The 27504-nt window shown below is 46.8% G+C and overlaps 1 protein-coding gene across 4 annotated transcripts in view; it reads left to right on the forward strand.

Moving 5' to 3' along the window:
* The window catches only part of LOC116942863 (uncharacterized), a 66963-nt gene that overhangs the window by 14367 nt on the left and 25092 nt on the right, over positions 1-27504 (forward strand). For 3 of the 4 annotated variants that reach the window (XM_032955247.2, XM_032955246.2, XM_032955248.2), the window contains exons 2-4: positions 22969-23709; positions 26300-26356; positions 27345-27493. In XM_032955247.2, coding sequence (XP_032811138.1) covers positions 23633-23709; positions 26300-26356; positions 27345-27493 — 283 coding nt within the window. In that variant the 5' untranslated portion in view covers positions 22969-23632. The remainder of the gene's footprint in view (positions 1-22968; positions 23710-26299; positions 26357-27344; positions 27494-27504) is intronic. The other variant, XM_032955249.2, reaches the window with a different exon arrangement.

Here is a 27504-nt window from a genome sequence, read left to right on the forward strand (position 1 = left end):
TCATCCCGAAGCACCTCCCACAAGACATTGTGGCGAACACGCTCATATACTTTCTCCAAGTCTACAAAGCAGAGGTAGGTTGGAGAAGCGTACTCCCATGACCCCTCAAATATTGTGAGAGGGAAAAGAGCTGGTCCATTGTTTCATGACCATGACTGAATCCACATTTTTTACCTGAATCTGAGGCTCGACCATCGGGCGGAGCCTCCTCTCCAGCGCTCTGGCATCGGCTTTATCTTAGACGCTGAGGAGTCTGATTCCTGTGTAGTTGGAGCACACCCTCTGGTCTCCTTTTTTTTTAAAATGGGAACCACGACCCCAGTTTGCCAATCCAGAGGTACTGTAACCACCTTCCATGCAACATTGAAGAGGCATGTTAACCACAACACTCCTACACTGTCCAGTGTTTTCTACAACTCTGGGCAAATTTCGTCCACCCCAGCAGCTTTGCCACTACAACGGCCCTTGACTGCCGCAACGACTTCAGCAGCCGTGATGGATCCGACCCCCAGCTGTTTCCAGGGCTGCCTCCTGAGAGGAGGGCATGTCCAGCAGGTTGAGGAGCTCCTCAGAGTGTTACTTTCACCTCTCTATTATCTCCTTAGTTGAGGTCAATGTTACGCCACCCTTCCTGATAACAGCCTGGGCCATGTTCCGTCGACCCCTCCTAAGGCATCAGATGGTTTACCAGAACATATTTCAGGCTGCCTGGTAGTTCCTCTCCCTGGCCTCACAAACTCCTCCCACGTCCGGGCTTTCGCTTCAGCGACTGCTGCAGCTGTCGCCCTCTTGGAAATCCGGTACCTGTCAATCTAGTTGAGAGACCTTTTTTCCGAGCTTTCTGAGCATAGCTTTGAAAGCCTCCTTCTTCAACTTCACAGCTTCCCTCACCACTGGTGTCCACCAGCAGATCCTAGGGTTGCCGCCATGACAGGCACCAATTGTCTTCATGCCATAGCTTTTTTCAGCTGCATCCACAATCGAGGTCCTGAACATCGTCCACTCAGACTCAATGTCCACGACCTCCCCTGGAGTGCAGGATAAGTTTTCCCGGAGGTAAATCTTTCTGCACTGGGTCTTTCGCCAGACATTCCCAGAAAATCCGCACTTTGTTGGGCCTTCCACGTCTATCTGGTCGGTGGTGATCAGTTGACAGCTCTGCCCCTCTCTTCACCCAAGCGTCCAGAGCATACAGCCTTAGGTCTGATGATACAACTATGAAGTAAATAATTGACCTTCAGCCTAAGGTGCCTTGGTCGCAAGTCCACTTATGAGCATCCTTGTGTTCGAACATCGTGTTTGTTATTGACATTCCATGACTAGCGCAGAATTCCAATAACATCTCACCATTTGGGTTCCGATCAGGGGGGGCATTCCTCCCAATCACGCCTGTCCAGGTATCTCTATTGTTTCCCATGTGAGCATTGAAGTCGCTCAGTAAGACTATGGAGTCAGTAGGCGGCACTCTGTCGAAGGCCAAATACTCTGAACTGCTGTTTGGTGCATAAGCACAGACAATAGTCAGAGTTTTCTTTTCTGAGACCCGAAGTCTCATGAGGCGACCCTCTCATCCACTGGGACAAACTCCAACTGAACACCCAGCCGGGGGGTTTTGAGTATCCCCACACCCGCCCGGGTCCACTGACCAGGAGTTACTCCGGAATAGGAGACAGACTACATCCGATCGAGAAGTTTGGTTACAGTGCCAATGCCGTGTGTGGAGGTGAGACCGACTACATCTAGTCGGTAACTTTTCACCTCTTCCACCAGCTCTGGCTCCTTCCCCCCCAGTAACGTGACATTCCACGTCCTAATAGCTAGGTGTCCATCGCCAAGGGCCAGTCCGTCTGAGACCATCCCTCTCCATGCCATACTGGCATCACACCCGCCCCTGCGGACCCGCCATCCAAAGGATAAAAATAAAATAAATAAAATAAAAAATTCTCATTTTGAGTGCAAATAAAAGTGTGTGCATTGAAAAACAATTGTTTTACCTAATTTATTTTCTTTTCTACTGGACGCTTTTAATAATTCAAAAAGGCATTTAAACGTGAGCCTCCCCCCCCCCCCCCCCCCCCTCTCAGTAGTGTAGTGACACAGCGCTGACTGTTGTACAGCAGCTGCAACTACAGGTAGACACTTAGCGCACACGCTGTTGAGCAAATACACGGGTATACCGGCAGGGCGGAGGAACTGGGGCAATGGTCACGGTAGACTTCGTGGGGGGGCCCCTGGAACCCTCCGGTGGGTTCGAGAAGGGAGGCGCGGCTAGGACGGAGCTAAGCCATGCCGAGGGGAATAAAAGCAGCGGAGAGCGAGAGCTCCGGGCTGCCGGTTCTGGGAGTGGACTCATCTCGTCATCGCTGTCGTCGTCACCGCCTTCGTCGCTGCCGCCTTCACCCAATCATTGGGTTGCCGGACAGTAGTTGGTTGTCTCGGTCGACGCCGTCGGTGCAACACAGACGGGATCATGTCTGGGCCGGGGCATACGGCAGCATGGTCGTGATAGAGGGGGTCGGAGTTGGTGGTGTCTCCTGCGACTACCTCGTTTCCAACTGAGTGTGCGACGCACGCCACCCGTACACACACACAAGCCTTGAGTAGAAGGAAGAAGAAGGAAGAAGAAGAGACCTACGACACTACATTTGGTGTCAGGAGTGGGGTATTAAAAACCCACCTGTAGTGTCGTCAGCGAGATGGCCATCGCTCCGACAGCCCCGGGACCCGGGATCCCGGTTACGAAGCCAATGGGCTGCTGGGCAGCGGAGGAGCCATCGCGGATCGGCGGGACAACTGCTACGCAAATTTGTGGGGAAAGCGGCTATGCATCTGCGGAGAGAGAGTGGCTGGGCGTCGGCGGTGGGAGCGGCTACGCAAGGAGGTGGGAGCAGCTGAGTGTTGACGGCGAGAGCCACTGTACGTCGACGGAGAGAGAGCGGCGCTGCGTCGACGGCGAGAGTGGCTGCACGTCGACAGAGAGAGAGAGCGGTTGCACATTGACAGGGAGAGAGAGCGACTGCACATCGAAGGAGAGAGAGCGGGGGCTGCACGTCGACGGAGAGAGCGGCTGAGATTTTTCCGTGGTCACGCGCCGATCAAGCAGCATGGCGGAGGACCGCCATGTGGAGAGGGGCGCGGGCCGGCACGAAGCACGTACCCCAGGGGACGGCACTGAGGAGAGCGGGGAAAATCAAGCGGGAGCTTCCGTTGGAGCTTGAGCAAGGGGCTCCGGACAGGGGACCGCACATATGGTGGGCATCATTTTGTCTCCGGAGGACCTCCTGTGACCAGCGGGCGCCATTTTGAGGTGAGCGCGGGAGCGCGCGGAGGAGGTGCGAATAGTGACGGAGCTGCAGGAAGCTGCACCTGATCTGGCACGGGAGGCTTGCACAAGATTCCTCCAGAAGGAGCGGATGGAGGACGAGACGCCCTACGCCTTCTGGGCAGCGATGCTGGTGCTGGGACGGGAGGCACACCCACTTTTGGGTGAGGGGGCGCTCAACCTTCGAGTGGTGGCAAGGCTGTAAGATCTGGCAAGAAAGCTGAGGGTTACCCTGCCCTCCGCCGTCGGCACAGAAATTGAATCCTCAACAGTGGCCCGGAAGATACAAGTCTTCGAGGAGAAGCAGCAGCGCGCAAGGTGGGAGTCCGCGGCATGGAGCATGGAAGATATTATGGCGGTGGTGGGGGGCCGGGAGACGCAAGCAAGATCATTCCCGCGGGAGGACCGGGTAGCAGCTCCCTCTGCCCTGGGAACCCACGCCCAAGTGCTTAATGTGTAGTCGATCCGGCCACATCGCTGCGGAGTGTCAGGGTGACGAGTGACCACCAACGGAGTCACCCGCACCCTCTGGCCCACCGGCAAGGTCAACTCAAGCCCACTGGATCCGGGTCCCTGAGACCTACCGAGACCGCCAAGTGCGAGGTTTCGGGGACCGGATCCGAGCGGGTGCTGCCGAGCGGTAAGGGGCCACACCCTTTGAGCCGAGGACTCCGTCTTCATCGTCTCTTGGCCCTCTGGGTTCCAGAGGTGCAAGACCCGGCTGAGATGGGGGTGACCAATGCCATAGACCAGGTCACGTGAGCTATGTCCTCGTATGGGGGGACTCTCCCTTGCACTGGGAAGGGATCTGAGGGAAAGGGGGTATTGGGGTTAAGGGCCTGGGTTAAAGGGAAATTGAAGAGGTGTCGATTGCGGGGGGGGGGGGGGGGGGCGCCGCGCTGAGTGAGGTGTCGCTGATGGGGGGCCCTGTGGGAGATGGTGCCGGTTCGCGAGATTGGGAGCATCGTGTTGGGGTGATGTTGGTTTGTTTATCGGGGGGCGTCGGGGGGTAGCGAGATGTGTTGTTGATTTGCGGTGGACGCCGCGGTTGTAACAACTTCCCCACAAAGTTTTTTTCTTTTTTTTCATTGATGTTAAGAGTGTTCCTCGAGGTAAGGGAGTTGCCCTGCCTGCCTACCGGTTGCGGCTGCTGTATTGACAGCCGGGACGGCTGTTTTTTTAACGGAAAGGGGGGGTTATCTAGTGACACAGCGTTGACTGTTGTACAGCAGCTGCAACTGCAGGTAGACACTTAGCGCACGCGCTGTTGAGCATATACACGGGTGTGCCGGCAGGGCGGAGGAACTGGGGCAAGGGTCACGGTAGACCTTGTGGGGAGGCCGCTGGAACCCTCTGATGGGTTCCAGAAGGGAGGCGCAGCTAGGGCGGAGCCAAGTCGCACCGAGGAGAATAAAAGCAGCGGAGAGCGAGAGCTCCGGGCTGCCGGTTCTGGGAGTGGATTCGTCTCGTCGTCGCCGTCGCCGCCTTCATCGCTGCCGCCTTCACCCGATCATTGCGCGGCCGTACAGTTGTTGGCTGTCTCGGTCGACGCCGTCGGTGCAACGCGGACGGGGTCGTGTCTGGGCTGGGGCGTACGGCAGCGTGGTCGCGAGAGAGGGGGCCGGAGTTGGTGGTGTGAACATAATAAAGGAAAGACGGTGCCTCCCGCGACTACCTCGTCTCCAACTGAGTGTGCGACGCACACCACCCGCACGCACAAGCCTCGAGTAGAAGGGAGAAGAGGCCTACTACACTACACAGTAGTAATTATTTCATGGCACCGCGCCGTAGTGTCGATGGAATTATATCGACAGGAGTGTTCTCGCTTTCGCCTAGCTGCACGGATATGAGACGTTTGCAGTAAATTCAATGCTGTCCATCCGACCCGCGTGTCCCTCGCGATGTTGCTGCCTCCCCATGGGAATTGGTAAGGGTGCGGCTACAACGATGAGCAGCATGTTTGCGGCTGGTAAGAGATTTAAATGTGGCGGCGTGTGTCTGTGTGTATGTATGCATGCATGCACGCGTGTACGATGCAAGTGCCTGATTGCCTCTAATTATGACTCGACGCACACGTGCGCACACGCCGGTTACGCTATTGTGAAAGGTTACAGAAGCTCTCGTGTGCTGGGCAAACGGCCAAGCTGTAGGCAGATACAAATGCTGCAATGACACCGCGTACTCATCGTGTGAGCAGCGTCTTGTTTTTTCGCGTCTCTGGGCTCACATGCCTTACCAAAATAAAGCACGCATAGTTCGCGCGTTCTGCCCCGTGTCAAAATCGGTAATGGCGAGACAGAGATGGTTGGGTGTTGTTCTCACACCCCCCCGGGGCAATGTATCCCTTGACATCCTTCATGAAGCGGCCGTTTGCTAAACAGCACTTAGGCTCGGCAATCAAACCGTGCGAATTGCGTGGGAGGTGGGGTGGAATCTGTGCCTTATGTGTGCGGACGTGCGTGAACTACCGAAGCTCGGGCTGAATGAGAGGGAGACCCCGGCATCCCAGCTGATTCAGGGTAACGGGCAGGTCGTCCCCCTCCCCCCGTCTCGCTACAAAAGCCCCCGGGCCGCGGGGTGAGCTGCGGACGGCACGTGGGTGGAGCGCGCACGTGTGCGAAGGCGGAGCGCCCCGCACGCACACGTGTAGCAGTAGCAGCATTGTGGATGCGGGGTGGGATTTGCCTCTTCCTTCTCGCTCTTGTGCCACCGCTGAATGAGCTAATAAGCCGCTTCTCGGCCGAGCGTGCCCAGAGTTGTTTAGAGCTCTTGCGGCTTAATTTTTTTTTCTTAACGTCACCGTTTCACTGAATCAATGTTATTTCGCCCGAGATGTTCACCACTGTGTTATTTTTCCACGCTTTGTGTGTATAAAACTACTCGAAGTCATTCTTAATAAATTCATTCTTAAGAAATTGTTACACGCTTTTAAACGAGAGTTTATTTTTGTCGCGATATGTATTATATAAACTTGAGCTCGCAAAAATGCATTGGATTTATTTATTGCCTTAAGTGCTATTTAGTTATTGAACCATTTAGCGGGACCCCGGGGTCCCGAATAAACGGAAGCCAAAATCTAAATTAATTTGTTTATTTTTGGCGACTCCGTCCCACCGCGCACATAAACTCCGTGACCCACCAGAAATCAATCCTCTCCTCGTTCTTCACCAAGCACCCGTCGTTGCCAAAATTGCCGTAGTCATAAACAAAACTTTTAAACTTCGATCAGCGCATCGTGTAAAGCTCGTCGAGAGGAATATATTGCCGTGTCGTTCGCCTTCAACAGACATGAAATGACGTCGCAACGCAGTTTATGCGAGAGCCGGGGGCTTATGGGACCCCGGGGTCCCGCCATAAGTGTTGTGTCTTGACCCTCCAGAGCAACCCCGGACTCTCTCCTTAATCAGACCAGAGGCAGAGAGAAGCTTCAACATGAACGAGCGCTTTACTGAACGACTCAGGGGAAGTGGCCCAAAGCGCCAGGGACCGCGGTCCTTTATAGCTCCAAGCGAAGCTTGGCGTAACGTTAGGGACCACGGACAATTACACTCAAAAAACGAAACAAAACAAACAATAAGGTTAATTTTTTATGCGCTTTACATTTGGTGGCTTAATACATTTTTCAGATTGATGCGTTTCATAACGGGGACACGTGCGACATTGGGTGCATCATACACCGTGCTGCATAGCGTTATTTATTTACAATACAAGTAATAATATAAGCCCTTCTGCAATCTACTGCTGGACAAATGCTTCCCCGCACCGTGTAAGTACTGGAGGTTGTATGACCGTCATTCACCAAGCAGGTCAGTGCGTGTTAGTGAAGGACTCGACTTGCCACTGCCGTTAGCCACGGTAGGGACTTCATAATCAGAATCTTTATTTATCCTGGAGAAATCCGATGAGCTATGAAGCTCTTTATCACAGATGTCCAGGGGACTTAAGCTCAGGTCATCGGGGGTCATAGTGAGGCAAGCTTTGCCATTATTTATATTCGAGAGGAAGATTTGTAAAAATCACTTGGCAAAATAATTGGCTAAACAAATCGTGCTGAGCTCTTCTGGAAGTAAATATTCGTAGGATCAGTGAAGTTATCCTGGGAAAATAATGAAAATGACAATTTAATGAGTTCCAATGAAGTGTAAAAACATAATGTGTTAATAACGTTTGAGGAAATTATATATATATAAAAAAAAGAAGTTCAACATACAATAGTAATTTAAAAAAAGTTTTTACACATCGATACGTGGGTTAAGACACGGCCATCCGTAACGTGAGAAAACAGCGCAGGCCCTCTGAGTATGCCATCCATGCCTGTCACCTTGAGGCGTGGCTCAAATGCTCACAGCCCTATAATTTGTTTTAACCATATGGTGCATTTAAAAGTGCCATACATCATAATATCATCCTAAAAATCATAGGATCGGAAAACTTACTGAGTTCAAAACGTCACACGGTGACGGTGTTACTCTTACATTTCTGTGAAAGTTAGGGATTTACTTTGACTGGGAAACAATTGCATGGCAATTAAATAGAAATAAATGAGTGTGTTATTTGAGGCTTTTACAAGTAACTACATTGTCTCCTTTTTTCATGATTACGCTTTTGTCTCAAATTATATGTGGAGTTTGATGGTTATGCAGTCGTGGTGCATTTAAAAGTAAATTATATTCAGCTCCACGTTCAGATGTTCTATTTTTACATTTCAGTCAATAATGACCGAGGTTTACCTTCACCGAATATTTTTTTGTGTCAACTTCCAAAAAAAAGAAACTGCCGTGGCAGATCATTGTTGTAATTCAGTAGGCTCACATGACATTGACTTCTCCAAGACAGAGGTTCTTTGTAAGCCATCTGGCTACCATGAGAGATTCGTTCATGAGGCTATCCACATATACAAGCACAGAGACAATTTCAACCGAGAAGATGGATTCTGGCTTAGCAATCATTGGAAGGATTTGATAAACCACTTCGGGTCTTAATTGATTGTTCACGCTTACGGTGGCTTTCAGACCGCATCCATTCTTTTCGTCTCCCCTCTCCTCTTTTCCGAACATAGATGGACTCGTCCATCTGAATAACTGCCAAATCGCTCTCCGTGGTGCTGAAGTTTTTAAATATATAAATAAATACACCGTTTAAAAATAAATACATTTATGCAAACTGACACACCTGATGACGACCGTTTGTGTTATGGTCGAAACGTCGTGAGAATTTTTATTGTTATATATATTTTATTATTTTATTGTTTCCCTTCAACGTGACTTTACCGAAAGAGCTAAGAATATGAATTACTGCAGTCACAAAAGCTTGAAATCTAAATTTAAGAGTAGAAAGTGTTTATGAAAACGTACATATATAAGAAAACTGATACAGTGTAACAAACGCTGACGTGCATTCCGTGTGATTGATGGTCAAGAATAACGATGGAGTGGCAGCCAAGGAATGGAACGCGTACGAAAGGACGTCAACTGGCGAGATGGAGCGATGAAATCAGCAATTGTGTTGGTGATAGATGGATTATTGCACCATGGGATTGTGAGAGATGGTGGCCGCATGGGGAGGCCTTCATCTGGCAGTGGATTGACAAAGGGCTGTAAATTTTTGTTAATTTTATTTTATGAGCCAGGTTATTTGTATTGAGTTTAATGTATTTCTTGCTCAGCAGCACATTGGCCACTGAACACAAGTTGATGTGTACGTGCATTTGTTTATATTGTTTAGTACTGCACAGCTTTGTGGCAAAATATCACAATGGAATGCAATTGTCTCCCTATTTTCGGAAACAGGGCCGTTGCCCAGCACACTGGGTGGCAGTGTGGCAGGGTAGCAGTGTGGCAGTGTGGCAGGGTGACAGTGTGGCAGGGTGGTAGTGTGGCAGGGTGGCAGTGTGGCAGGGTGACAGGGTGGCAGTGTGGCAGGGTGGCAGGGTAGCAGTGTGGCAGCGTGGCAGGGTGGCAGGGTGGCAGTGTGGCAGTGTGGCAGGGTAGCAGTGTGGCAGTGTGGCAGGGTGACAGTGTGGCAGGGTGGTAGTGTGGCAGGGTGGCAGTGTGGCAGGGTAACAGGGTGGCAGTGTGGCAGGGTGGCAGGGTGGCAGGGTGGCAGTGTGGCAGGGTGGCAGGGTGGCAGTGTGGCAGTGTGGCAGGGTGGCAGGGTGGCAGGGTGGCAGCGTGGCAGGGTGGCAGGGTGGCAGCGTGGCAGGGTGGCAGTGTGGCAGTGTGGCAGGGTGACAGTGTGGCAGGGTGGCAGGGTGGCAGTGTGGCAGGGTGGCAGTGTGGCAGGGTGGCAGTGTGGCAGTGTGGCAGGGTGGCAGTGTGGCAGGGTGGCAGTGTAGCGCATGCGTAACACTTGAGCCTCAGCAAGAAGGGCTCTGTTCGATTTCGTCTCCTGGGCACCATTCTGTGTGGAGTTTTGTACATTCCCACTGTAGATAAAAAAAAATAATAATGTTTTTCTAAATCTTAATGGCGTTGGCAATATATAATCGCACTGTTGAAAAAATACTGCAGTTGTGATTATATATCGCAACATCGATGTCAACGACAAAAACCTGGCAGGACCCTCTTGAAAAACAGTCATGAGACTCAGTGATGTTTTACTAGGTAAACAAGGGTAAGAATAAGAATGACAAAAAATAACATTAGCTCAGTTTACTTCTAAGTTTACGATGTGTTAATGGGTATGGGTGTAACGATTCGTCACCGATAACGATGGTTACGCAAATTGTTGCGACGCGCGATTGAAATGCAAAGTGATTTTTTTTTACATCGTGGTGAATGCAGCGGCCACCAGCGGCTGCAGTGGTGACATGAACTTGAATTGAAAAAACTTCGATTCTTGGACACGTGATTTGATATCTTGAGCTTAAGGATGTGTGTCAATACAGGAAGTGACTTATCATTCCATCTCCACAAGTGACGATGGTGGAGTGGGGTTTTTTGTATCTAACATGTTTTGCAACGGAAACTTTTTTCTCCTCCAAAATGTATACGTAGTTTTAAAAATAAAGTTTTTTTTATCAACACGTAATATAAACAAATGCATCGGTTAATAAATCACGAAATCAATCCTTAGTTATACAGTAGATAACATTTTGAGTTCATTCTCACTTAGTAAAACATTTTGGTAAAAAAAACTTGTTTTCAATGCACACACTTGTAATTGTACTCAGAAGTAGAAAATCAATTATTTTGACCCCAGAATTAATACAATTTGATGTGGGTGACTTGCATGAAACATTTTAAACATATCGAAAGGAAGCCACCCACTTTTATTCAGCACATCAAATTTGATTAATTGCGGGGTCAAAATAATTTATGTTCTACTTTTTGAGTGCAATTAAAAGTGTTTGCATTGAAAAACTTGTTTCTTTTACCAAAACATTTTTTTTACCGTGTAAACTGTTGTAACTATTTAACTGCTATTCTATTGTACCAGGTAATGTCCACTAGAGCTATCTAGCTATTTTTCAGAAGCGACCTTGAAGCACATGTTTCTAAATGTGGAGGGAAAACCCAGATGACCAGGAGATCCCATTCAGTAAAAAAAATCCAAAGATCCAAATTTGAATGGGGGAAGGCAGAGATAATCTGGTGACCTCATCTCGTAAAGTAAAGGTGCACAGTCCTGCAATTAGTTGATGACACCACGCTTGGTGAGAAGGGTCCTCTACTAATGAGCTCTATAGAGCCTCTCTAGAGGGCATTTAGACGACTCGCTGAGCCAGACATCTTAGAAGCGACGAGAGGAGTTGATGACACCACTAGTTGCGGTTGCACCCATTCATGGTGATGAGCGGACAGAAGCCGGGGGGCAATTTAGGAAATTTGCCCCCATTATTTCAGCTGCCATGATCAATATATATTGTATCGTGTTTTGTCATGTCAATCATCAACCCACGAAATGTACTCAGGTTAAAAATAACCCCACCCCCAGAAAACTGAACGTAATCTTATTCGCAACACTATTAATATAAATTTTGATTTAAAGCTTTCGTGACTGCAGGGATTCATATTCTTGGTTCTAACTTCTTCTAATGCGAAACGAATTATTTCCAGAACTAGCTTAGCTCTTATCTCAGAGAAAATCAGACTTATACGCACCGAACTAGATTAGTTAGACAAGACACTCTACAAATCACATTCATCATTGACAGCAACAATGTCCACATCGAATTGGGAACATGTAGACAATATGACTGCCTCTTCAGCTGCCACTATGTCGACCAAATGTAAGGACAACCTGATTTTCAAATTTAACCTCCTCTCCAACAAAAGACTGGACCCACACACCAAAAAGCTAGACGTTAACAAAGTCGTAATTAATCGCAGTAACAATTCTATTTTCGATGGTTTGATATCTGTTTTAGCTAAAGGGCTAAACTTTGCAGTCACACCTAAATACATACCAGTTAATTATATCATTGGCCAAGTAGACGTGGCTGTCAAGGACCTGGGTCACATCGCTGCAGACGTAGCAAGATCTGAAATCGCTGCAACCCTAAACAACGCTAAGATGCTAGCTAGTAACCTCAGCAAAGATGAGCGTTTTGAATTATATCAATTAAAAAAGAGGGATGATATTGTCATCCTCTCAGCCGACAAGGGCAATGCTACTGTCATTATGGATAAAATAGAATATAACAACAAAATTCAAGAATTTCTCAACGATGGCAGCTATACAAAAATAAAAAGAGATCCCACCAACAGCCTCGTCATACAAACCAACAAAATCATTTCTGATTCAACCACATTAACTGATCAAACCAAACGGTTCTCGTTGAAACCTTCTGCTGCCAGGCCACCAAGTTTATATGGCTTACCAAAAATACATAAAGTAGATACATCCCTTCGTCCCATCGTCTCTACTATCAACTAACCCACCTACAAACTGGCTCGTTTTCTGTCTGAAATCATGCGGCCTTTCACTGGAAAAACCACCTCTGCGGTACAAAATTCTACTCACCTGGTATCGACAATCAAGGGTATTTCCCTGTCCCCAGAAGACCTGCTTGTCAGTTTTGATGTAGTTTTCTTAGTCACCAAAGTTCCTGTACCTGACGCCATCGCAATCATTGAAGACTTGGTTCATCAAGGACTAAGCACTGAGGTACCCCCCTGGTAAGACACTGCTTAACCAATACATACTTCACTTGGAATGGAACTTTCTACAAACAAACAGAGGGCACCCCAATGGGCTCCCCCTACCTCCGGTTGTAGCCAATATTTTCATGGAGAAATTTGAGACTGACGCCATCCAGACTGCCACTCTGCGCCCAACCTTATGGCAGAGGTACGTGGATGACACTTTTGTCATCTGGCCACATGGCCGGCCTGCTCTAGACCAATTCTTCGACCACATAAATTCCATACACCCAGCCATCAGATTTACCATGGAAGTTGAAAAAGATGGCAAGCTACCTTTTTTGGATGTCCTAATAAAAAAGAGACCTGATGGTTCAATGAGTCACTCTTTCTACAGGAAAGCTACCCATACAGATGCTTACCTGAAACCGGATTCCCACCACCATCTATCCCAGAAGAATTCCCTCATCAAGACTCTGCACCATAGAGCCCAATGCATCTCCGACCAGGAACACATAGGCAGTGAACTCAAGCACGTACACCAAGCTTTTAAGGCTAATGGTTACTCCGACTACACAATCCGCAAAGCCATCACTCCAACCATGAAGAAGGACCCTCTTGAGGAGCCATTCAAAACCATCACTTTACCCTACATTGTGGGGATCACAAAAAAGATCTCCAAAATCTTGAATAAACACAAGATCCAGGTCCGATTCAACACATTACATAAAATCCGTGATCTGGTTCCATCTGTAAAAGATGTGATTCCGGACATACAGTACCCTGGCGTCTACAAACTAAGTTGTCTCTGTGGTAGTAGTTACATTGGAGAAACCAAACGACATGTCTCGGACCGCATCCGTAAACACAAAGCAGACCTAAAACACGGTAGGACCAACACTTCGGCCGTGGCAAATCACTGTTATAATTCAGTAGGCTCACATGACAATGACTTCTCCAAGACAGAGGTTATCTGCAAGCCATCTGGCAACCATGAGAGATTCGTTCATGAGGCCATCCACATATACAAACAGAGACAATTTCAACTGAGAAGATAGATTCTGGCTTAGCAATCATTGGAAGGATTTGATTTAGCAATCATTGGAAGGATTTGATAAACCATTTCGGGTCTTAATTGATTGTTCACGCTTACGGTGGCTTTCAGACCGCATCCATTCTTTTCGTCTCCCCTCTCCTCTTTTCCGAACATAGATGGACTCGTCCATCTGAATAACTGCCAAATCGCTCTCCGTGGTGCTAACGTTAAAAAAAACCGCCACTTTTTCAAACTTTCTTGCTGTGGTTTTCACACCTGATGATGATTGCTTGTGTTGCAGTCGAAACGTCATGAGAATTTTCATTGTTTTATATTTTAATATTTTTTTATTATTTTATTGTTTCCCTGCTACGTGACTTTACCGAAAGAACCAAGAATAATATTAATATAGTTGTAATAATGTCGAAATATGCTCATAATACTCTACAATGGTTAGCTAAAGGGAATGCTGTCATATATTTAATAGATGACCCATTGCAGTCAAGAGATAGAAGTGGCAAAGTGGTCTTTGTTAAATCATTCACTGCGTTTGTCTTTGCTCGGCTGGAGCATGCTCTGTTTATGCCCTGTAAACACACAAAACTAAATACATGGAGTTGCATCATGGCCAGTAGGGATTACAGAAGCCTTGAACTGACGGAGTGTATTCCAGAGTAGCTGTTAATGCTTTGATGTGGCAATGGAAACACAATTGGTAATTCGGCACTGCAAAGAGAAACCTCAAGATTAGGGGTTTGAATAAAAAATATGCTACACACACTCGGGGATGGATTTTGCTTTTGTTTTTAAGGAATTCTCTGGAATCACGACTGCCAACCTCTCTCCTCTCATCACTCTCGACTCCTCCACACACTCTTCCTTGTCTTGTCTCTGTACTGTTCTCCACGCACTCTCCTACCTCTCTGTTTTAATCTAAAACCACTCCCCTCGACGCACTTTCCGACCTCTCCCCTCTCATCTCACTCGACTCTTCTCATGGACTGTCAGCTCCAGCAACCAAGGCCTTCTCTTGAAGTCCCCAATCAACTTTTGCTTCGTGGGAGGTAACTGCTTCTCCTCTGCTACTGCCCATGTGATCTAACATTCCAACAATCTCTGCCATAAAAGCCCTGGTCAAGTTCAAGTCCTGGCTCAAGACCTTCCTTTTCTCCTCTGCCAACAACTGATTGTCTCTCTAACTAGAAATATGAAAAAAAAGTGTCACCTTCTTACCGATGATGCTCATGTCCCTTAGTATGGTACGTCATATTGAGATGATAGATAAACAATGATAAAAACAAACTGATATATATTTTTAAAAAATCCCAGTTATCCAGCCTCGTCATTTCTTCTAAGAGGAGCTCCAAATGGGCCCAGTTACAATGTTCATCGGCGTTCATTTTTTAATCCATTGTGAATGTGTGAAAGAAGTTCAACATGCATACGTGTGTGTGTGTGTTTATATTCGAGCCAGTTTTACATTTTTGAAACAAGGAGACACGACACACGAGGATGACGAACTAACAGGCGACTGCGGTGGCTGCGGTTTGGGTGGTGCTTTGCCAAGTATGCTGGATTAGTACACCCTCTCATGGGTGGGTCAAAGAAGTTCATTTCTCATGTTTTTTTTGCTTTAGGGGGGGGACGCTGCGGTGGGGGCAATGAGATGACGGTGGGGGTGGGATTAAGGTTGCTGCCTCTGAGGCCAAAGAAAAGTGAATATCGTGGGAAGAAGAATATCTTAGATTACTGGAAGAGGGGAGAAGTACATGCTCATGCATTGTCTTGAGTGGTGTATATTTACGCAACTGACAAAAACAGGACTTTTAATGCTCCTGGACAACTTCCTCAAAAAGTGGACGATCCTCGGAAAACCAGCATGGGTGACACACATGGATGTGATGTGGCCACAGGTAATATGTATGTATGTTGAACTTTTTTCACACCGTACGTAGCATAATATGAGGAACGTGGCCCAGTCTCAGTTTCAGGGAGCCTGTTATGAACAATTGCCCACTTATACGTAACATTAGGTAAGTGATAGGTAACTTAAACAGGCATAGATTTCATTCAGAAATTGAGTTCATAACCTGAGTTGAGACAAAGCAACCTTGAGATTTAACACGTAAGTTTTCATAGCGGCATGTCACCCAAAGTGAGGTTTTCTGTGTTGGGCCAGGTGTTGAGTATTTCTTCTGTATATATGTTAAGCTTCTTTTGCAAAGTGCGTAGCCAAATGTGCGAATCGGCGGTGCGGGAATCGCACCACTCCTGCGGGCATCTTCAGGAGTTTAACTGATGCACGCGGTAGTGCATGGGAAACGCTTGAGAACATATTCTCAATACACCAACCAAACCTGGAAAGCTAGACTTGGAAGACATGAATAATCCTTGCTGATCATGGCCAGAGCTCAAGTCTAGGAGGCAAGACATCAGCAGGGGTTTCATTGAGGCAGTGTGAACGCGATTCGGTCAGAATCAAGTTAGTTAATTTCACTAAAGGTCACCCGTCAGGGTATTCTTACAGCCCTATGTCAACCCACAACTGAATTAGGGCCTCCCCATGCCGTGTCATATGGGTTGTTTGATTATACTTCACCACGCTGGTTCGCGTGAGTTTTTTTTATGAGGTGAGATAGCAGGACTGGTTCAGATCTTACTCAGCGCTAGTATGATAAGCCTCAGCCGATATGACTCACCAGTGGTATACGCTAGTGCAGTAAGCAAACTTCCATGCCACTGCTCGACTCTGTGAATTGATATCCCAGTTCAAGTGGAACCCGCAGCATTTGTTGAGTGCGGTGACAACTGTGGACCTATCTATGCTACCCCTAGCATCATCTGTGTTTCCGCTACAGCAGGGAGAGCCTTTTTCCGCTTCCTAAACCTTGGTAATGCCTTCAGCAGAGTATACCAGGGCACGGATTATAAAATGCAATGAACATGCTCGAGTGCATGCAAATGCGTTGGTATAATGGAGGACGTATGTTTGTTGAACCTCTTTCGCACCGTACATATCCAACCGTGGTAAAAAAAACTTGTCGATATGATGAAATCACTTGCTCTGCACACTTCCACGAATTCGTTACTCTCTCTCTTACTGTGTGCTTATTTGAAAGGCGGTGGTTTCTCAATCCCGTGTAATTACCATTTGTCAATTTTCACTCACGTTACAAAATACTGTAACTGCCGAGACACTTGTTGATGATGTGCATGTGAACCGTTTTGCAATATTGGACGTTGTTTCAATTTGCCATGCTTTGCTATGGCTGGAGGCCATGTGCGTTCACTCAAAGACGCAGAAAAACCCCTATTTTTAACTCAAGCATCCTGACACTTTATATTAATTGTGTAAATAGTTACACAACTACGACGTTTCGATCGCAACACAAGCGATTGTCATCAGGTGGGGGGGGGGGGGGGGGGGGAAGAAACGTCGTAGTTTTTTGTTATTTCTTTGAAACCTATCTTCATGACTTTACCGAAAGACCCAAAGAATATTAATTCCTGCAGTCACGAAAGCTTTACGTCAAGATTTACATAACCATTACCTTTCCACCCCATATTCAACGATCAAACAAAAAGGACCACATTTCATTTATGACAAAAAAAAAACTATATTGGGAACATGCTATGACAATGCTTCATATTTGATTTTTGAGACGCGGATATCCATTGGCTTGACCATCTGAACGTGAAATTGTAGTTGTTGCTCTGCATCTGCATCGGCCATGCGAAAAGAAGAAGACAAGCCAAATAAAAAGAGTTTCCATGTGATAAACACACGTGGACAATGTATTACTGCTTCAATAGCACCTACATGCATCGCTCTCCAACGCAGTTCATCACGTGGCAACTTTTTATTTTATTTATTTCGCCTCTGTCGGGTGGAGGAGGGTGTACGACACACATTACACTCACACGGAGATCCGACCCAAAAATAAACTATTAACCGTTACATTCGTCGCGAAAGCTTCCCACGGTACGTGTTAAACCCGCCGACAGAACGAATGCCGCAAGCTAACACGCCACATGCGAACAATGAACCAAGCAGTGTGCGCTGCGAAGCGCGTGCACGGGCGATGCAGGGCGAGCGTTGAAGGGATGGGCGCTATTGGTGGTGGGGTGGCGGCGGGGGGTGGCGGCGGGGGGTGGCGGCGGGGGGAGCCTCGGAGGGAGCCAAGGGACAGCGGGTGGAGGGCGAGCTGCGGATGTCCCCGCCGCTCCGCACGTGCGCGCGAGCACCGCACGTGCGCCGTCCGCACGTGCGCCCGGCGAGAGGAGATTAAAACCGCGCCTGGGCGTCGCCAAATATAGCCGCGCTTTACAGCTTCCGCGCGCGCTCCCTCCGGGAGAGGGTTTTTTTTTTTAAACCACGACCACGCACTGCTGCACTGCTGCACTGCTCTGTATTTTTCGCTCCTAAATCGATCGCCCCTTAAACTCTCGGTTTCCATGCCTCCCACCCAATGACCCAGTTAAGCGTTCCTTATTTACCCGCAAGGCGCCTGCCGTGCATTTGGAAATTAGCGTTCATGCACGCGTCAGATGGATTGGTAAATATGGAAAGCTTGGCTCTTTAGGGAGGGCAGGGGCTTGAGGGGACTTTAGGACGACATCGTTTGATCGTTGGTGACCTAAATAGAGCCAGAAAAAGAACGTTTTCACCAAATGTGGAAAGCGAGACACTGCGTTTGGTCAAAGCCACTTAAATTACCGCAGCGCTCGTCGGATAACAAATTGTATTCCCTGTGCTCATTCGTCGTTCTTAATGAGTCACTGGTACAGCACCTCTCTCCGCGTTGGCAGCATTCACTGCGAATGTAAATTACAAAAATGCAGGGATGACAGGAAAGTGAAGTGTCCTCTGCTCTTAGCCCAGCTTGAGATATAACGATTCCTGCTTTATCTGTCCTCCGAAGAAGAACAAGCCTCGTGTGTGTGTGTGCGTAACAGTGAATCAGAATCGTTGTAAACGCACAAACGGGTAAGGAACACATCTGCCAAGTGTGGCTCAATTCCTTCAGAGAGAGGAGTGCCCTTAGGATTTACGGCTTGTTAGTCCGTGCCGGTGCAGGCCGGTACACGCACAATTATTAGGCTTCATGAGCCAACAATGAACGCTAATTGGAGGCGCGTGCAAATGATAATAATTAAGAATTCACGTGCGCATACCACAGTGATGGAGTAAGGGACTTGCTGGGTACCCCTCCCGCACCGAGTGCAGCCATTCTAGCAGGTATATTGGAGTTTCTTTTTTCTGTACGTGACATTGGCCAATGGACACACCTCACAGAGCCATTTATTTTTATAAAATCTCCAGCTATGGTATTGACAGCAAACTGATGAATACTGTACGGGGTGGTCCATATGCCTCGTGGACCCCCAATAAATTAATCCCCCATACATTTTCACACCTTTGCATATTCGTGTGTTTTTAATAAACCCGACTTAAACGATTGAGATAATTTAATGCGGGTCACAAGACATTTGGACCACCCTGTACTTTGGGCTATGAACAGCTTTCATTTACAACGTTTAGAAAGAGCGAATGCAGGCAGTTTAGTTTGTGATTCCAAAGTTTAAGAAAATTATGAATTTGTGTGATTAGCCGTAACGCATGAATGAAGTTCCCGGTGATATGATTGAAATGTTGAAGCAGTGCTGCTTGAATGGGCTCTTGTTTGGTCTTGGGGGAATTATATTCGATGGCACTGAATAAACAGCAATGGCTATGAGAGGTGGCTGGGTGGCTCAAGGGGATAATACCCCTCCGAGCTCTGAGCCGACACTGCCGAGATCTTGGGTTCGAATCTGAACAGACACCCGTGATTAAACTGGGTTATTGAGTGTCGTGAATTGATGGTCTCAGCCTGGTCACCAATGGCTGCATAACAAACATAAAAAACCACCATCATTTTAAATGTATTTTTTTCTCTCTCACTTGATTTGCCTTATTCCAGCTCTGAGAATAATATTGTTTGATTTGATCGACATGCAACAGAGAGTCTTTGCAAGGCAAACACTCACGTGCCGCGAGTGTAGCTCGCTCCTATTGAAGTGACTCCCTCTGGTGTCCTTCACCGGCACAGTTATCTGCATCGTAAGAGGAAACAGACGGATACTGAATGCTTATTTTGTTGGATTGCATTTATTTGTACGTTCCTTCATACAGTGATGATTTGTTGTGTATATACATAGTTGGGACATTTTGGTTTACGTGGGTGGCAGCTCTGCGGAGTGGTAACACCCGTGCCTCAAAGCAAGAAGGACCTGGGTTTCATAGCTGACTCGGGCGCCGTCCCGTGTGGAGTTGGTGTGCTCTCGCCCTGTTATGCTGCATGGGTTTCCTCAAAGATCTCTGGTTTCGTTCCACCGTCTACAAGAACCCCACGCGCAATGTAACCGGTATCGGCCAAGCATCTCAATTGCTCAATTGGGATGACCCATTGCAACAATGCCCCCTACTGCAAAAAAAAAACAAACGTGGCAGGAGCCTCTCTAAAATAATCTTGAGACTTCCTGGGCAAATAGGCGTAGTAGTAATCATAATAACTGTCGATGGTCCCTCAGTGCAGGGACTGTAGTGAGTTAGTTAGGGTCACCAATATTTGCGTAACGAGCGTGGGGGCAAGGGGGTCATCTTGCCCCTCTCCCTGGTGGCCAAAGCTACGAGTTGGGGCCCCCTTGACAACCAACCTGGGGTGCTTTCCACGTTTTTTAAAAATTAATTCAAATGAAATCTTGGAGCCCCACGTGACCGATTGCCGCACACCCTGAGTTGACAATGTAGATACGTCACTGGTTACTAATCACAAAGTGTTTGGTTTTGAACTAGATTTGGTCCAGCACTGTGATATTGATTATAAAAAGAAAAAAAAACACCCTGGACTTGGCAATACTGGAATGTAGTTGAACTTGAACTTTGTAGAGGTTGGTAGTAGTAATAGTCATTGCGGAGATAACTTCATAGCTTGGGTTTATTCTGATACAGTGCGGAAGAAGTCCGAATTTTGGTGTGTTCCCATCATTTAGTAATGTGACTGTGACATTGAGTTGAGGCATCGGTGGGACAACGTGACCTTCTCAAGCACCTACACTACAGAATGCTGCTATTCTCCAGAGGCATTGTGAGATGTGTGTGTGGGGGGGGGGGGGGGTTGCTAGGTTTTAAGTAGTCTACCATGTCAGAAGGTAAGGTTGTTTTATAATTGGACCACATAGTTGTTTTTGAAATGTGTGCAGCAGTTTTGAAAACGTTTTGTCAGTCCACAGATATTGTTAGTCCACCGATATTGTTAAGCACAGTCGACTATATACATATATACTTGTGTGTGATAGAACTGAGTGACAAAATTGGAAGGTTGAATTGGGAAATTAGATATCGCTGGAGCAGCCATTACAATACCGTCTGCTCCACTGTTCTTGTGAATTTGATAAAAGTAGCTTCATTATGCGTCATTTACGTGCGGTGCATGATTACACTGAAGATAGCCCTGACATATATATACACACACACACACAGGCACGTGCGTTATGATGAACACTTTGACAATGATCCAGTAAACTCTGCAACGTTGAGCCAACGTTGGCATGTTGTTGGAGCTCATGGTCCAACGTTGGCCCAACATTTGCATGCGGTTGGAGCTGTTGGCACAACGTTGGCATGTGGTTTAAATCGACGTGTGGTTGGAAAGTGTTCCCAATATTGGCCCAACAATGATCCATCTTTACTGGGTGCACCGTGCAAGAAAAATAAAGTGGGTTATTAGCATCATGCCACATTGCAGTTGGTGCCTGTTCACACAGTGCTGTGCCCTTATTTGTACTCAGACCATCACTCAAATCAAACAAATGTAGACACGCTAAGTGTCGGATATAATTATCTTAACCATCTACGTCATGTAGCAGCAGGCCCAATTCGCAACCCCATTTATGTCCTTTGAGCCAGTATTCATTACTATGATCAGGACACACAAAGCAAGGCAATTTGGAATTGCAAATGAGCAGTACTCAAAAACCTCGACGCAGCAAAGGTGCAGCCCTGCAAATGCTTACTCACACCACTGCCGGCGGAATGGTCTCCACTGGAGGTTAGAGCTCTAGAGGGGATATTGGTCTCCTCTTCTATGCTCACCAGATATTTCAGAAGAGATCGTTTAAATGTACACATGTAAAACAAAACAATTAAGGATACATTAAGCAGTGGCTCTGAACGTGCGACTTTGTTTGGCTGTGTGAAGCTCTCGTTCCTGTTCCTTTTAGGATCGGCTCCACAGTTTGTCTATCACTGCATCGCTGGTAATGTCACTTGGTCGAATTTGCTGAAATGTATTCACATGGTCATTGTCGACAAGAGGACCATAAAGCAACTTCTTCAGGAAGTGATGATGAGAGTTTTACACAAACGGCTGCGTGCATTGTACACGTGTTTGGAACAACAGCACCCATGGAATGCAGATTTGAATTACATCCCATGCACTCGCAATCGCCGAACACGTGTGCATAATGCGACGGGCAATTTCTTGGCAAATTGACGGCACGGGAATATAATGTTCACATTAAATTTGCACTGAGTGGAATTGCCTCTGCAATATTTTATAGGCGTTTTAGTGCCTCTCCGTTTCAGGTGAAGTAAATGTCTATAATCACTTCGGTGTGTGTGTGTGCCCATGCATGTGTGTGTGCTTGTAATGCTGTGTGGAAGCTACCAGGCCCATCCCTCCTTATGAAACTCCGTGTCTTCTCGACTGCAATTATGCCCTCCCTTTTCTATGCTTGTGAAATGTGGAGTCCTTTAAATGAACATTTATGCTGGTTTGAAACATTCAGGCTGGGCTGCCTATGATCCATCATCGGTTTAATTAGGCTGGATTGTGTAACGAGCTCACAGATCCTTGAAAGATCTCGTCACAGTCACATCAGTGAGCTCCTCCAGCAGGTGAGGCTGCGTTGGTTGGGTCATGTAGCACACATATCCAGCCACTGCATGCCTAAGCAGCTTCTGTTTGACCATATAGAGGGGGCTAAATGGGCAAGGCACGGGCTAAAGAAGAGATTGAGCTGATGTGTTACAGAAGGACGTGGAGCTGATTGGACTTGCTGATGACGAGTACAAGCAGTGTCAAGGTTGGCCTCTGTGTAGGAGGCTCGTGAAGGACACTACTGGGTAATTGGAGGCAGTCGCCCTACAGTAATAACGGAGAACAGAGGAGCGTCGCTCGTATTGAGCAGAGGACCGGGCGGCAAAAACGCAGAAATATGTTACAGTGTGGAGCACAGGTGGTGCACCTGCCAGTCATCTCATTCAGTCAACCCTTTGGCACCTGGGTCTGTCCCGTGACGTCCTGTTAGCGAGCCTTCGATGATTCGCGTGGCTTCACAGTGCATCTAGCCTGGCACAAGCACTGTGGTGACATCACCACCACTTAGTGGCAAATGGTAATTGTTATTGTTGTTATATGCGTGTAATCCATGTACTGTGTATGTAATGTACATATTGTTAATATATTTGGTTTGCTTTACAGATCCTTCAAGTGAAAAAGTCAAGATGAACATCTTCACCATGAAACTAAATTCAAAAGTGGTGGTGGATATTCCAAAATCCTCAGGGGAAATACTTCTTCCAAAGAAGTTGTAGAGAGCATTCGAGAAAGTCGCAGTATGCACAAGAACAACGGAAGAAAGTCTGAAACATATCTACAAAATAAATTATTTAACAGATAAAAAGACTTCTCAAAGCATTTTTGCGGGAGAAAATATTTTTCTAATGGTGTTCAAAAACATTTCCAACATAGACACGCAGCTCGAATACATTTTCAACAGCTTTGAATTTCACGTGATTAGTTTCAAGCATTCCCATAAAGTTTGGAAGAAAAGTAAATATCACGTTCTGTGCCAAAAGATCCAGAGGACATTTAAAAAAAAAGCGCCAGTAAGCTTCTAGCACGAGTGAACGTCTTCAACGAATTGCAAAGGGGCTTTGATGAATCCTTACGAAGCGTACACATGGACTTCCACAGCCACCTTCCATTGATGACGTTTCAGTTTCTCCACCATGCGTCACCGATAGAGCCGCTTGTCCGTGGTTCCTTGGTGTTTTGCGAGCAGTGACCGCCTGTGACAACTCGTCCCTTCCCACCCTCGCCGGGGCAGGCCCGGGCACTGAGCATCATTCTCCCTTTGGGTTTAATGTTTGGCGTGGACGATGGCGTAACGGACGGCAGGAACGATGTCATGGCCAAACGGAGGAAGGGAAGTCATCAAGAGTGAGCGCCCTCATTCCTTGCTCTGCACCGTCTCTACAATGCATTGTTACGCCACTCAACAGCAACCGTCATCATTAGCCGCGATCGACCTACTGCTTAGTGAAGGTCTCCCCCAGAGCCGTCACCATGTCCTCATTATCCCATGATGGACTAATTCAACTAGTACCTTCTCACGAGCGGATTTCATCACTGTTTTTGATGGACGACGTCTTAGATGGGTTCCATTCCTTGGCTGCCACCCCTGCCTTATTATTAACCACCGGCCACAACAACATAATTCTTTATTGTTAAAATGTGTGTACATGCATAAAATTCCCAGTGTGTATGTGTATATATGCATTCATTAGTTTCTTTGTAGGTAGCAGAGACACGCATTTATTTGCAGGTCGCATATACATACGCATGACGTGTAGTTTATGCAGTTTTTTTTTCTACGAGGGGTGCACCAAATAGCACTCTTTTATCAAATATCAAATGCATAATTAAGTATTCAGCCGGATTTTAACTTGAAGCCGAATGATAATTCGAAATCTTTTTCATAAGTCATTACACTGCCACGCGCCATCAATGAATCAGACGAATGTACGGTTGGGGTTTCAGTCGAGCAGGCCTGGCTCCCTTTCTTACCTCCCATTATTCCCCTCCTCCCTTACCTTAATTCGCTGCCCTATGTCACCTGACTCACATCTCCCTTTATCCCTTACCTCTCGCTGACCTCTCTCACCATGCATCCAAATTGTAGAAACGGTATTCATTTTCCCAATTCAATTTCCATAAAATATCTTCGAATGTTGCTGTGAAAAGCCTCAGTGAGAGTATGTCTCCTCCGTCTTACTTGTGACTTCATGCAGTCTCTGTATAGCTGCTCCATCTTCAAAAATGCATTTGGTCATTCCTATATATTTTTTTTATTTATTTGCAAGAGCAAGGGTGGCTGCATCATTTTCCACTGAATAAAATATTCCTGTTTATAGACTACAAAAGACAGGTACAATTATATTCGGGATTCATTTTCCAATTTTACAGTGTGTGCGGTTAATGGTAGAATTGAAACAGAATTGATAAAAAAAGTTGCTGAAATTCAGCTCAATTCAAAAGCGGATAGAATATTTGATGCATGCTTAATTATAATAATATTTAAATGCAACTATTATTGTGCTGATTAAATATATACGTTGTTAGAATATAACCAAAATGTGTTCCACTACCCAGAACGTCCCTCTGTATGATGACACACTAAGCCATCTAATTCTGATCATGGCGTACCATAAGTCTGTGATGGGTTTAACACTGTTGATATATAAACACATGAATGTGCGTATGCACATTTGGCTTCACGACTGTTTCCACCATTTCAGAATGTATCCTACAGAACACTTTGCTGCAATGTTAACCACTAATCACAAAATTGTGTTCAACATAAGCTATATGTAAACCCAATTACTAACGGTAGATATTTGCATACACATTCACTTGGACTTATGTTGATATGTATATATGAGCGAGCTGTTCCCGAAGGCTTATGTCTAATTTTCTCAATATATATTTTTTTATTGAACTGACAAAAACATGTTGATATTCGTTCGTGGGAACATCATGAACATTTGGATATTTCCAATTATCCGTGTCCCTTCCTTGCACTTGTGCCAGCATGGAGCCAGGGCCAGCTTTATAACGGCATGAAAGGCTGTGACTGGCCTCTAATCGTTTTTGGAACAGCATCGTGCACTACAGCAGCGTCATTAACAAAAATGTGTTTGCTATGCAGGCCATTGTTCAAGAGTGGAAGTAGAGTGGATGGAGCAGCACGGTCCACCTGATATGTGCAAATGGTCTTTTGGTGTTCCGAGGCTCGTGCCGCGCAGCGCGGATGGCTTTGTACCGTGCAGATTTCTAGACATTCTCGCTAAATACAGACTTTCAGAAATTTAATTGATTATGTTTAACACGTAGGTTTTCGCAACCAATATTATTCGTAATATTTGTTTTGGGTTAGATCGCGTAAATATAAATGTGCCGTTAACCCACCACCACCCGACACAGCCAATTAGTTAGGTTTGTCAAGTCAACAAAAAATGCCAATTAGTTACTATGAGAATAGGTTTTCCACTTTTTTTCCGGCAAGAAAACAGGTGTTAAGATGTTAAAACACCAAACATAAACCTTTTACAAGGAATCATGTCTGGTCTAACACCTTTTGAGACTAGGCTCCAAAGCTGTCTCTGGTGTGGACCAATCGGTTTCAAAGACAATGGATATATTATCAGAGTATGTTTTTTGTTTGCATTATGACCACAAGTATTGTGGTTAATGCAGACATGATTCCTTGTAAAAGGTTTCAGTTTGGTGTTTTAAAATCTAAACACGTTTCGTTGCCAGAAAAAAAGGGGAAAACCTCTTCTCATTTTGTTAACTGGCAAAGGAGGTCCCATGAAATCAGTTACTAGTTCAGCACACCGGTGTGTTGGAGAGTAAACCCACGTGTATTTTTTCACGATTTCAAGATAGGTGGCGTTGCTTCTGGGGCATACATCCCACACGTTTCATAAAAGCTGTAATGTAGCGTGAATTTCTATTCCCCCGGCTACAGGGGCCCGGGAGGCTTAGATGAAACGGGACGCAGAGATGAGAGAACCAGAGCGAAACGGTGAGACGCTCGCGCGCCGCACGTCATCGCACCGTCCCACGGACGGGCACAGCGTTGCGCCCCAAACACGTGCCCGCGGATCCAAGCCAGTGCTGCGCTGCTCACCCATGCGGCTTTTAAGAGGGGCCGGGTACAATCCACCTTGTCACATCGGCTAATTTCATTGTCACCTTTGTTGACATTTTTAGCCAGGTGAAAAATGTATCGCGACTCATCGTCTGTTGCTGGTTGTTGCATGCTTGCCCCCAGGAGAACACGTCACGTATTTATTATGTTGATATGTTTTGGACGTTTTTTAAGATTTAAGCTCGTCAGCATCATCAACGTCTTAATCAGCCACGATCCATCCACTGCTAGATGACTTCACCAAGCCATAGCCTGTTACGGAACTAGCTCCTGCACACACAATGATTTCATCACTCCATCTCCACAGCGAACGCTTCCTCTTGGGCGTGTTCCCTGTTTTTTGGTTTCCACTCCATCGTTGAATCAACGTGCAATTGCATACAGTGCTGTTGTAAACCTATTTTATAATTGGGTAATTGATGAATTTACAATTGAAAGTTGATCCAGTAATGACAATGGAGACCTCACCCTCGTTGTCACAGTGACAGTTTTATTATACGAGTGGTTCAGAATGCCCCCTCTGCATATAAATCATCAACATTGACAAAATCTGCTCGCCAAAAGTTAGCGCTTTAAACACCCCCCCCCCCATCCACACACCTTTTTCTTGATCATTGTCCCAGGTATATATCCACGGTCAAGTCTGTCCTCGATGGATCTTCTCACAGCTCAGCTCAAGGGGTGCCTGGCTCCCAGCAAGTCATTTAGCCGGGGGTGGCGGACGGGCGGGCGGGCGGGCGGGGGTGCAATTTTTGTAAATTGCGGCAATTGCGGGGTGAATCTCCGTAATGAGCGTGGGGGCGTCCAGGCGCATTCACCGCCGTGGCCACTCTCTTGACCGCTGTCGCTTCGGCGCGTGCAGCGCTCAGCGGATCCGTTCGGAGAAGAAGCGGCGGAAGCAGTTCAACGAACTCATCAGCGAGTTGGGGGCGCTGCTGCCCGATGGCCAGTCCCGAATGGACAAGCCCACGGTCCTGCAGCGGACGCTGCACTTCTTTAGCAGCCACCACGGTGAGTGTCCC

Source organism: Petromyzon marinus, chromosome 16 (assembly GCF_048934315.1).
Source record: "Petromyzon marinus isolate PM22_M1 ecotype Great Lakes invasive population chromosome 16, UKy_Petmar_22M1.pri1.0, whole genome shotgun sequence".
Taxonomy (NCBI): domain Eukaryota; kingdom Metazoa; phylum Chordata; class Hyperoartia; order Petromyzontiformes; family Petromyzontidae; genus Petromyzon; species Petromyzon marinus.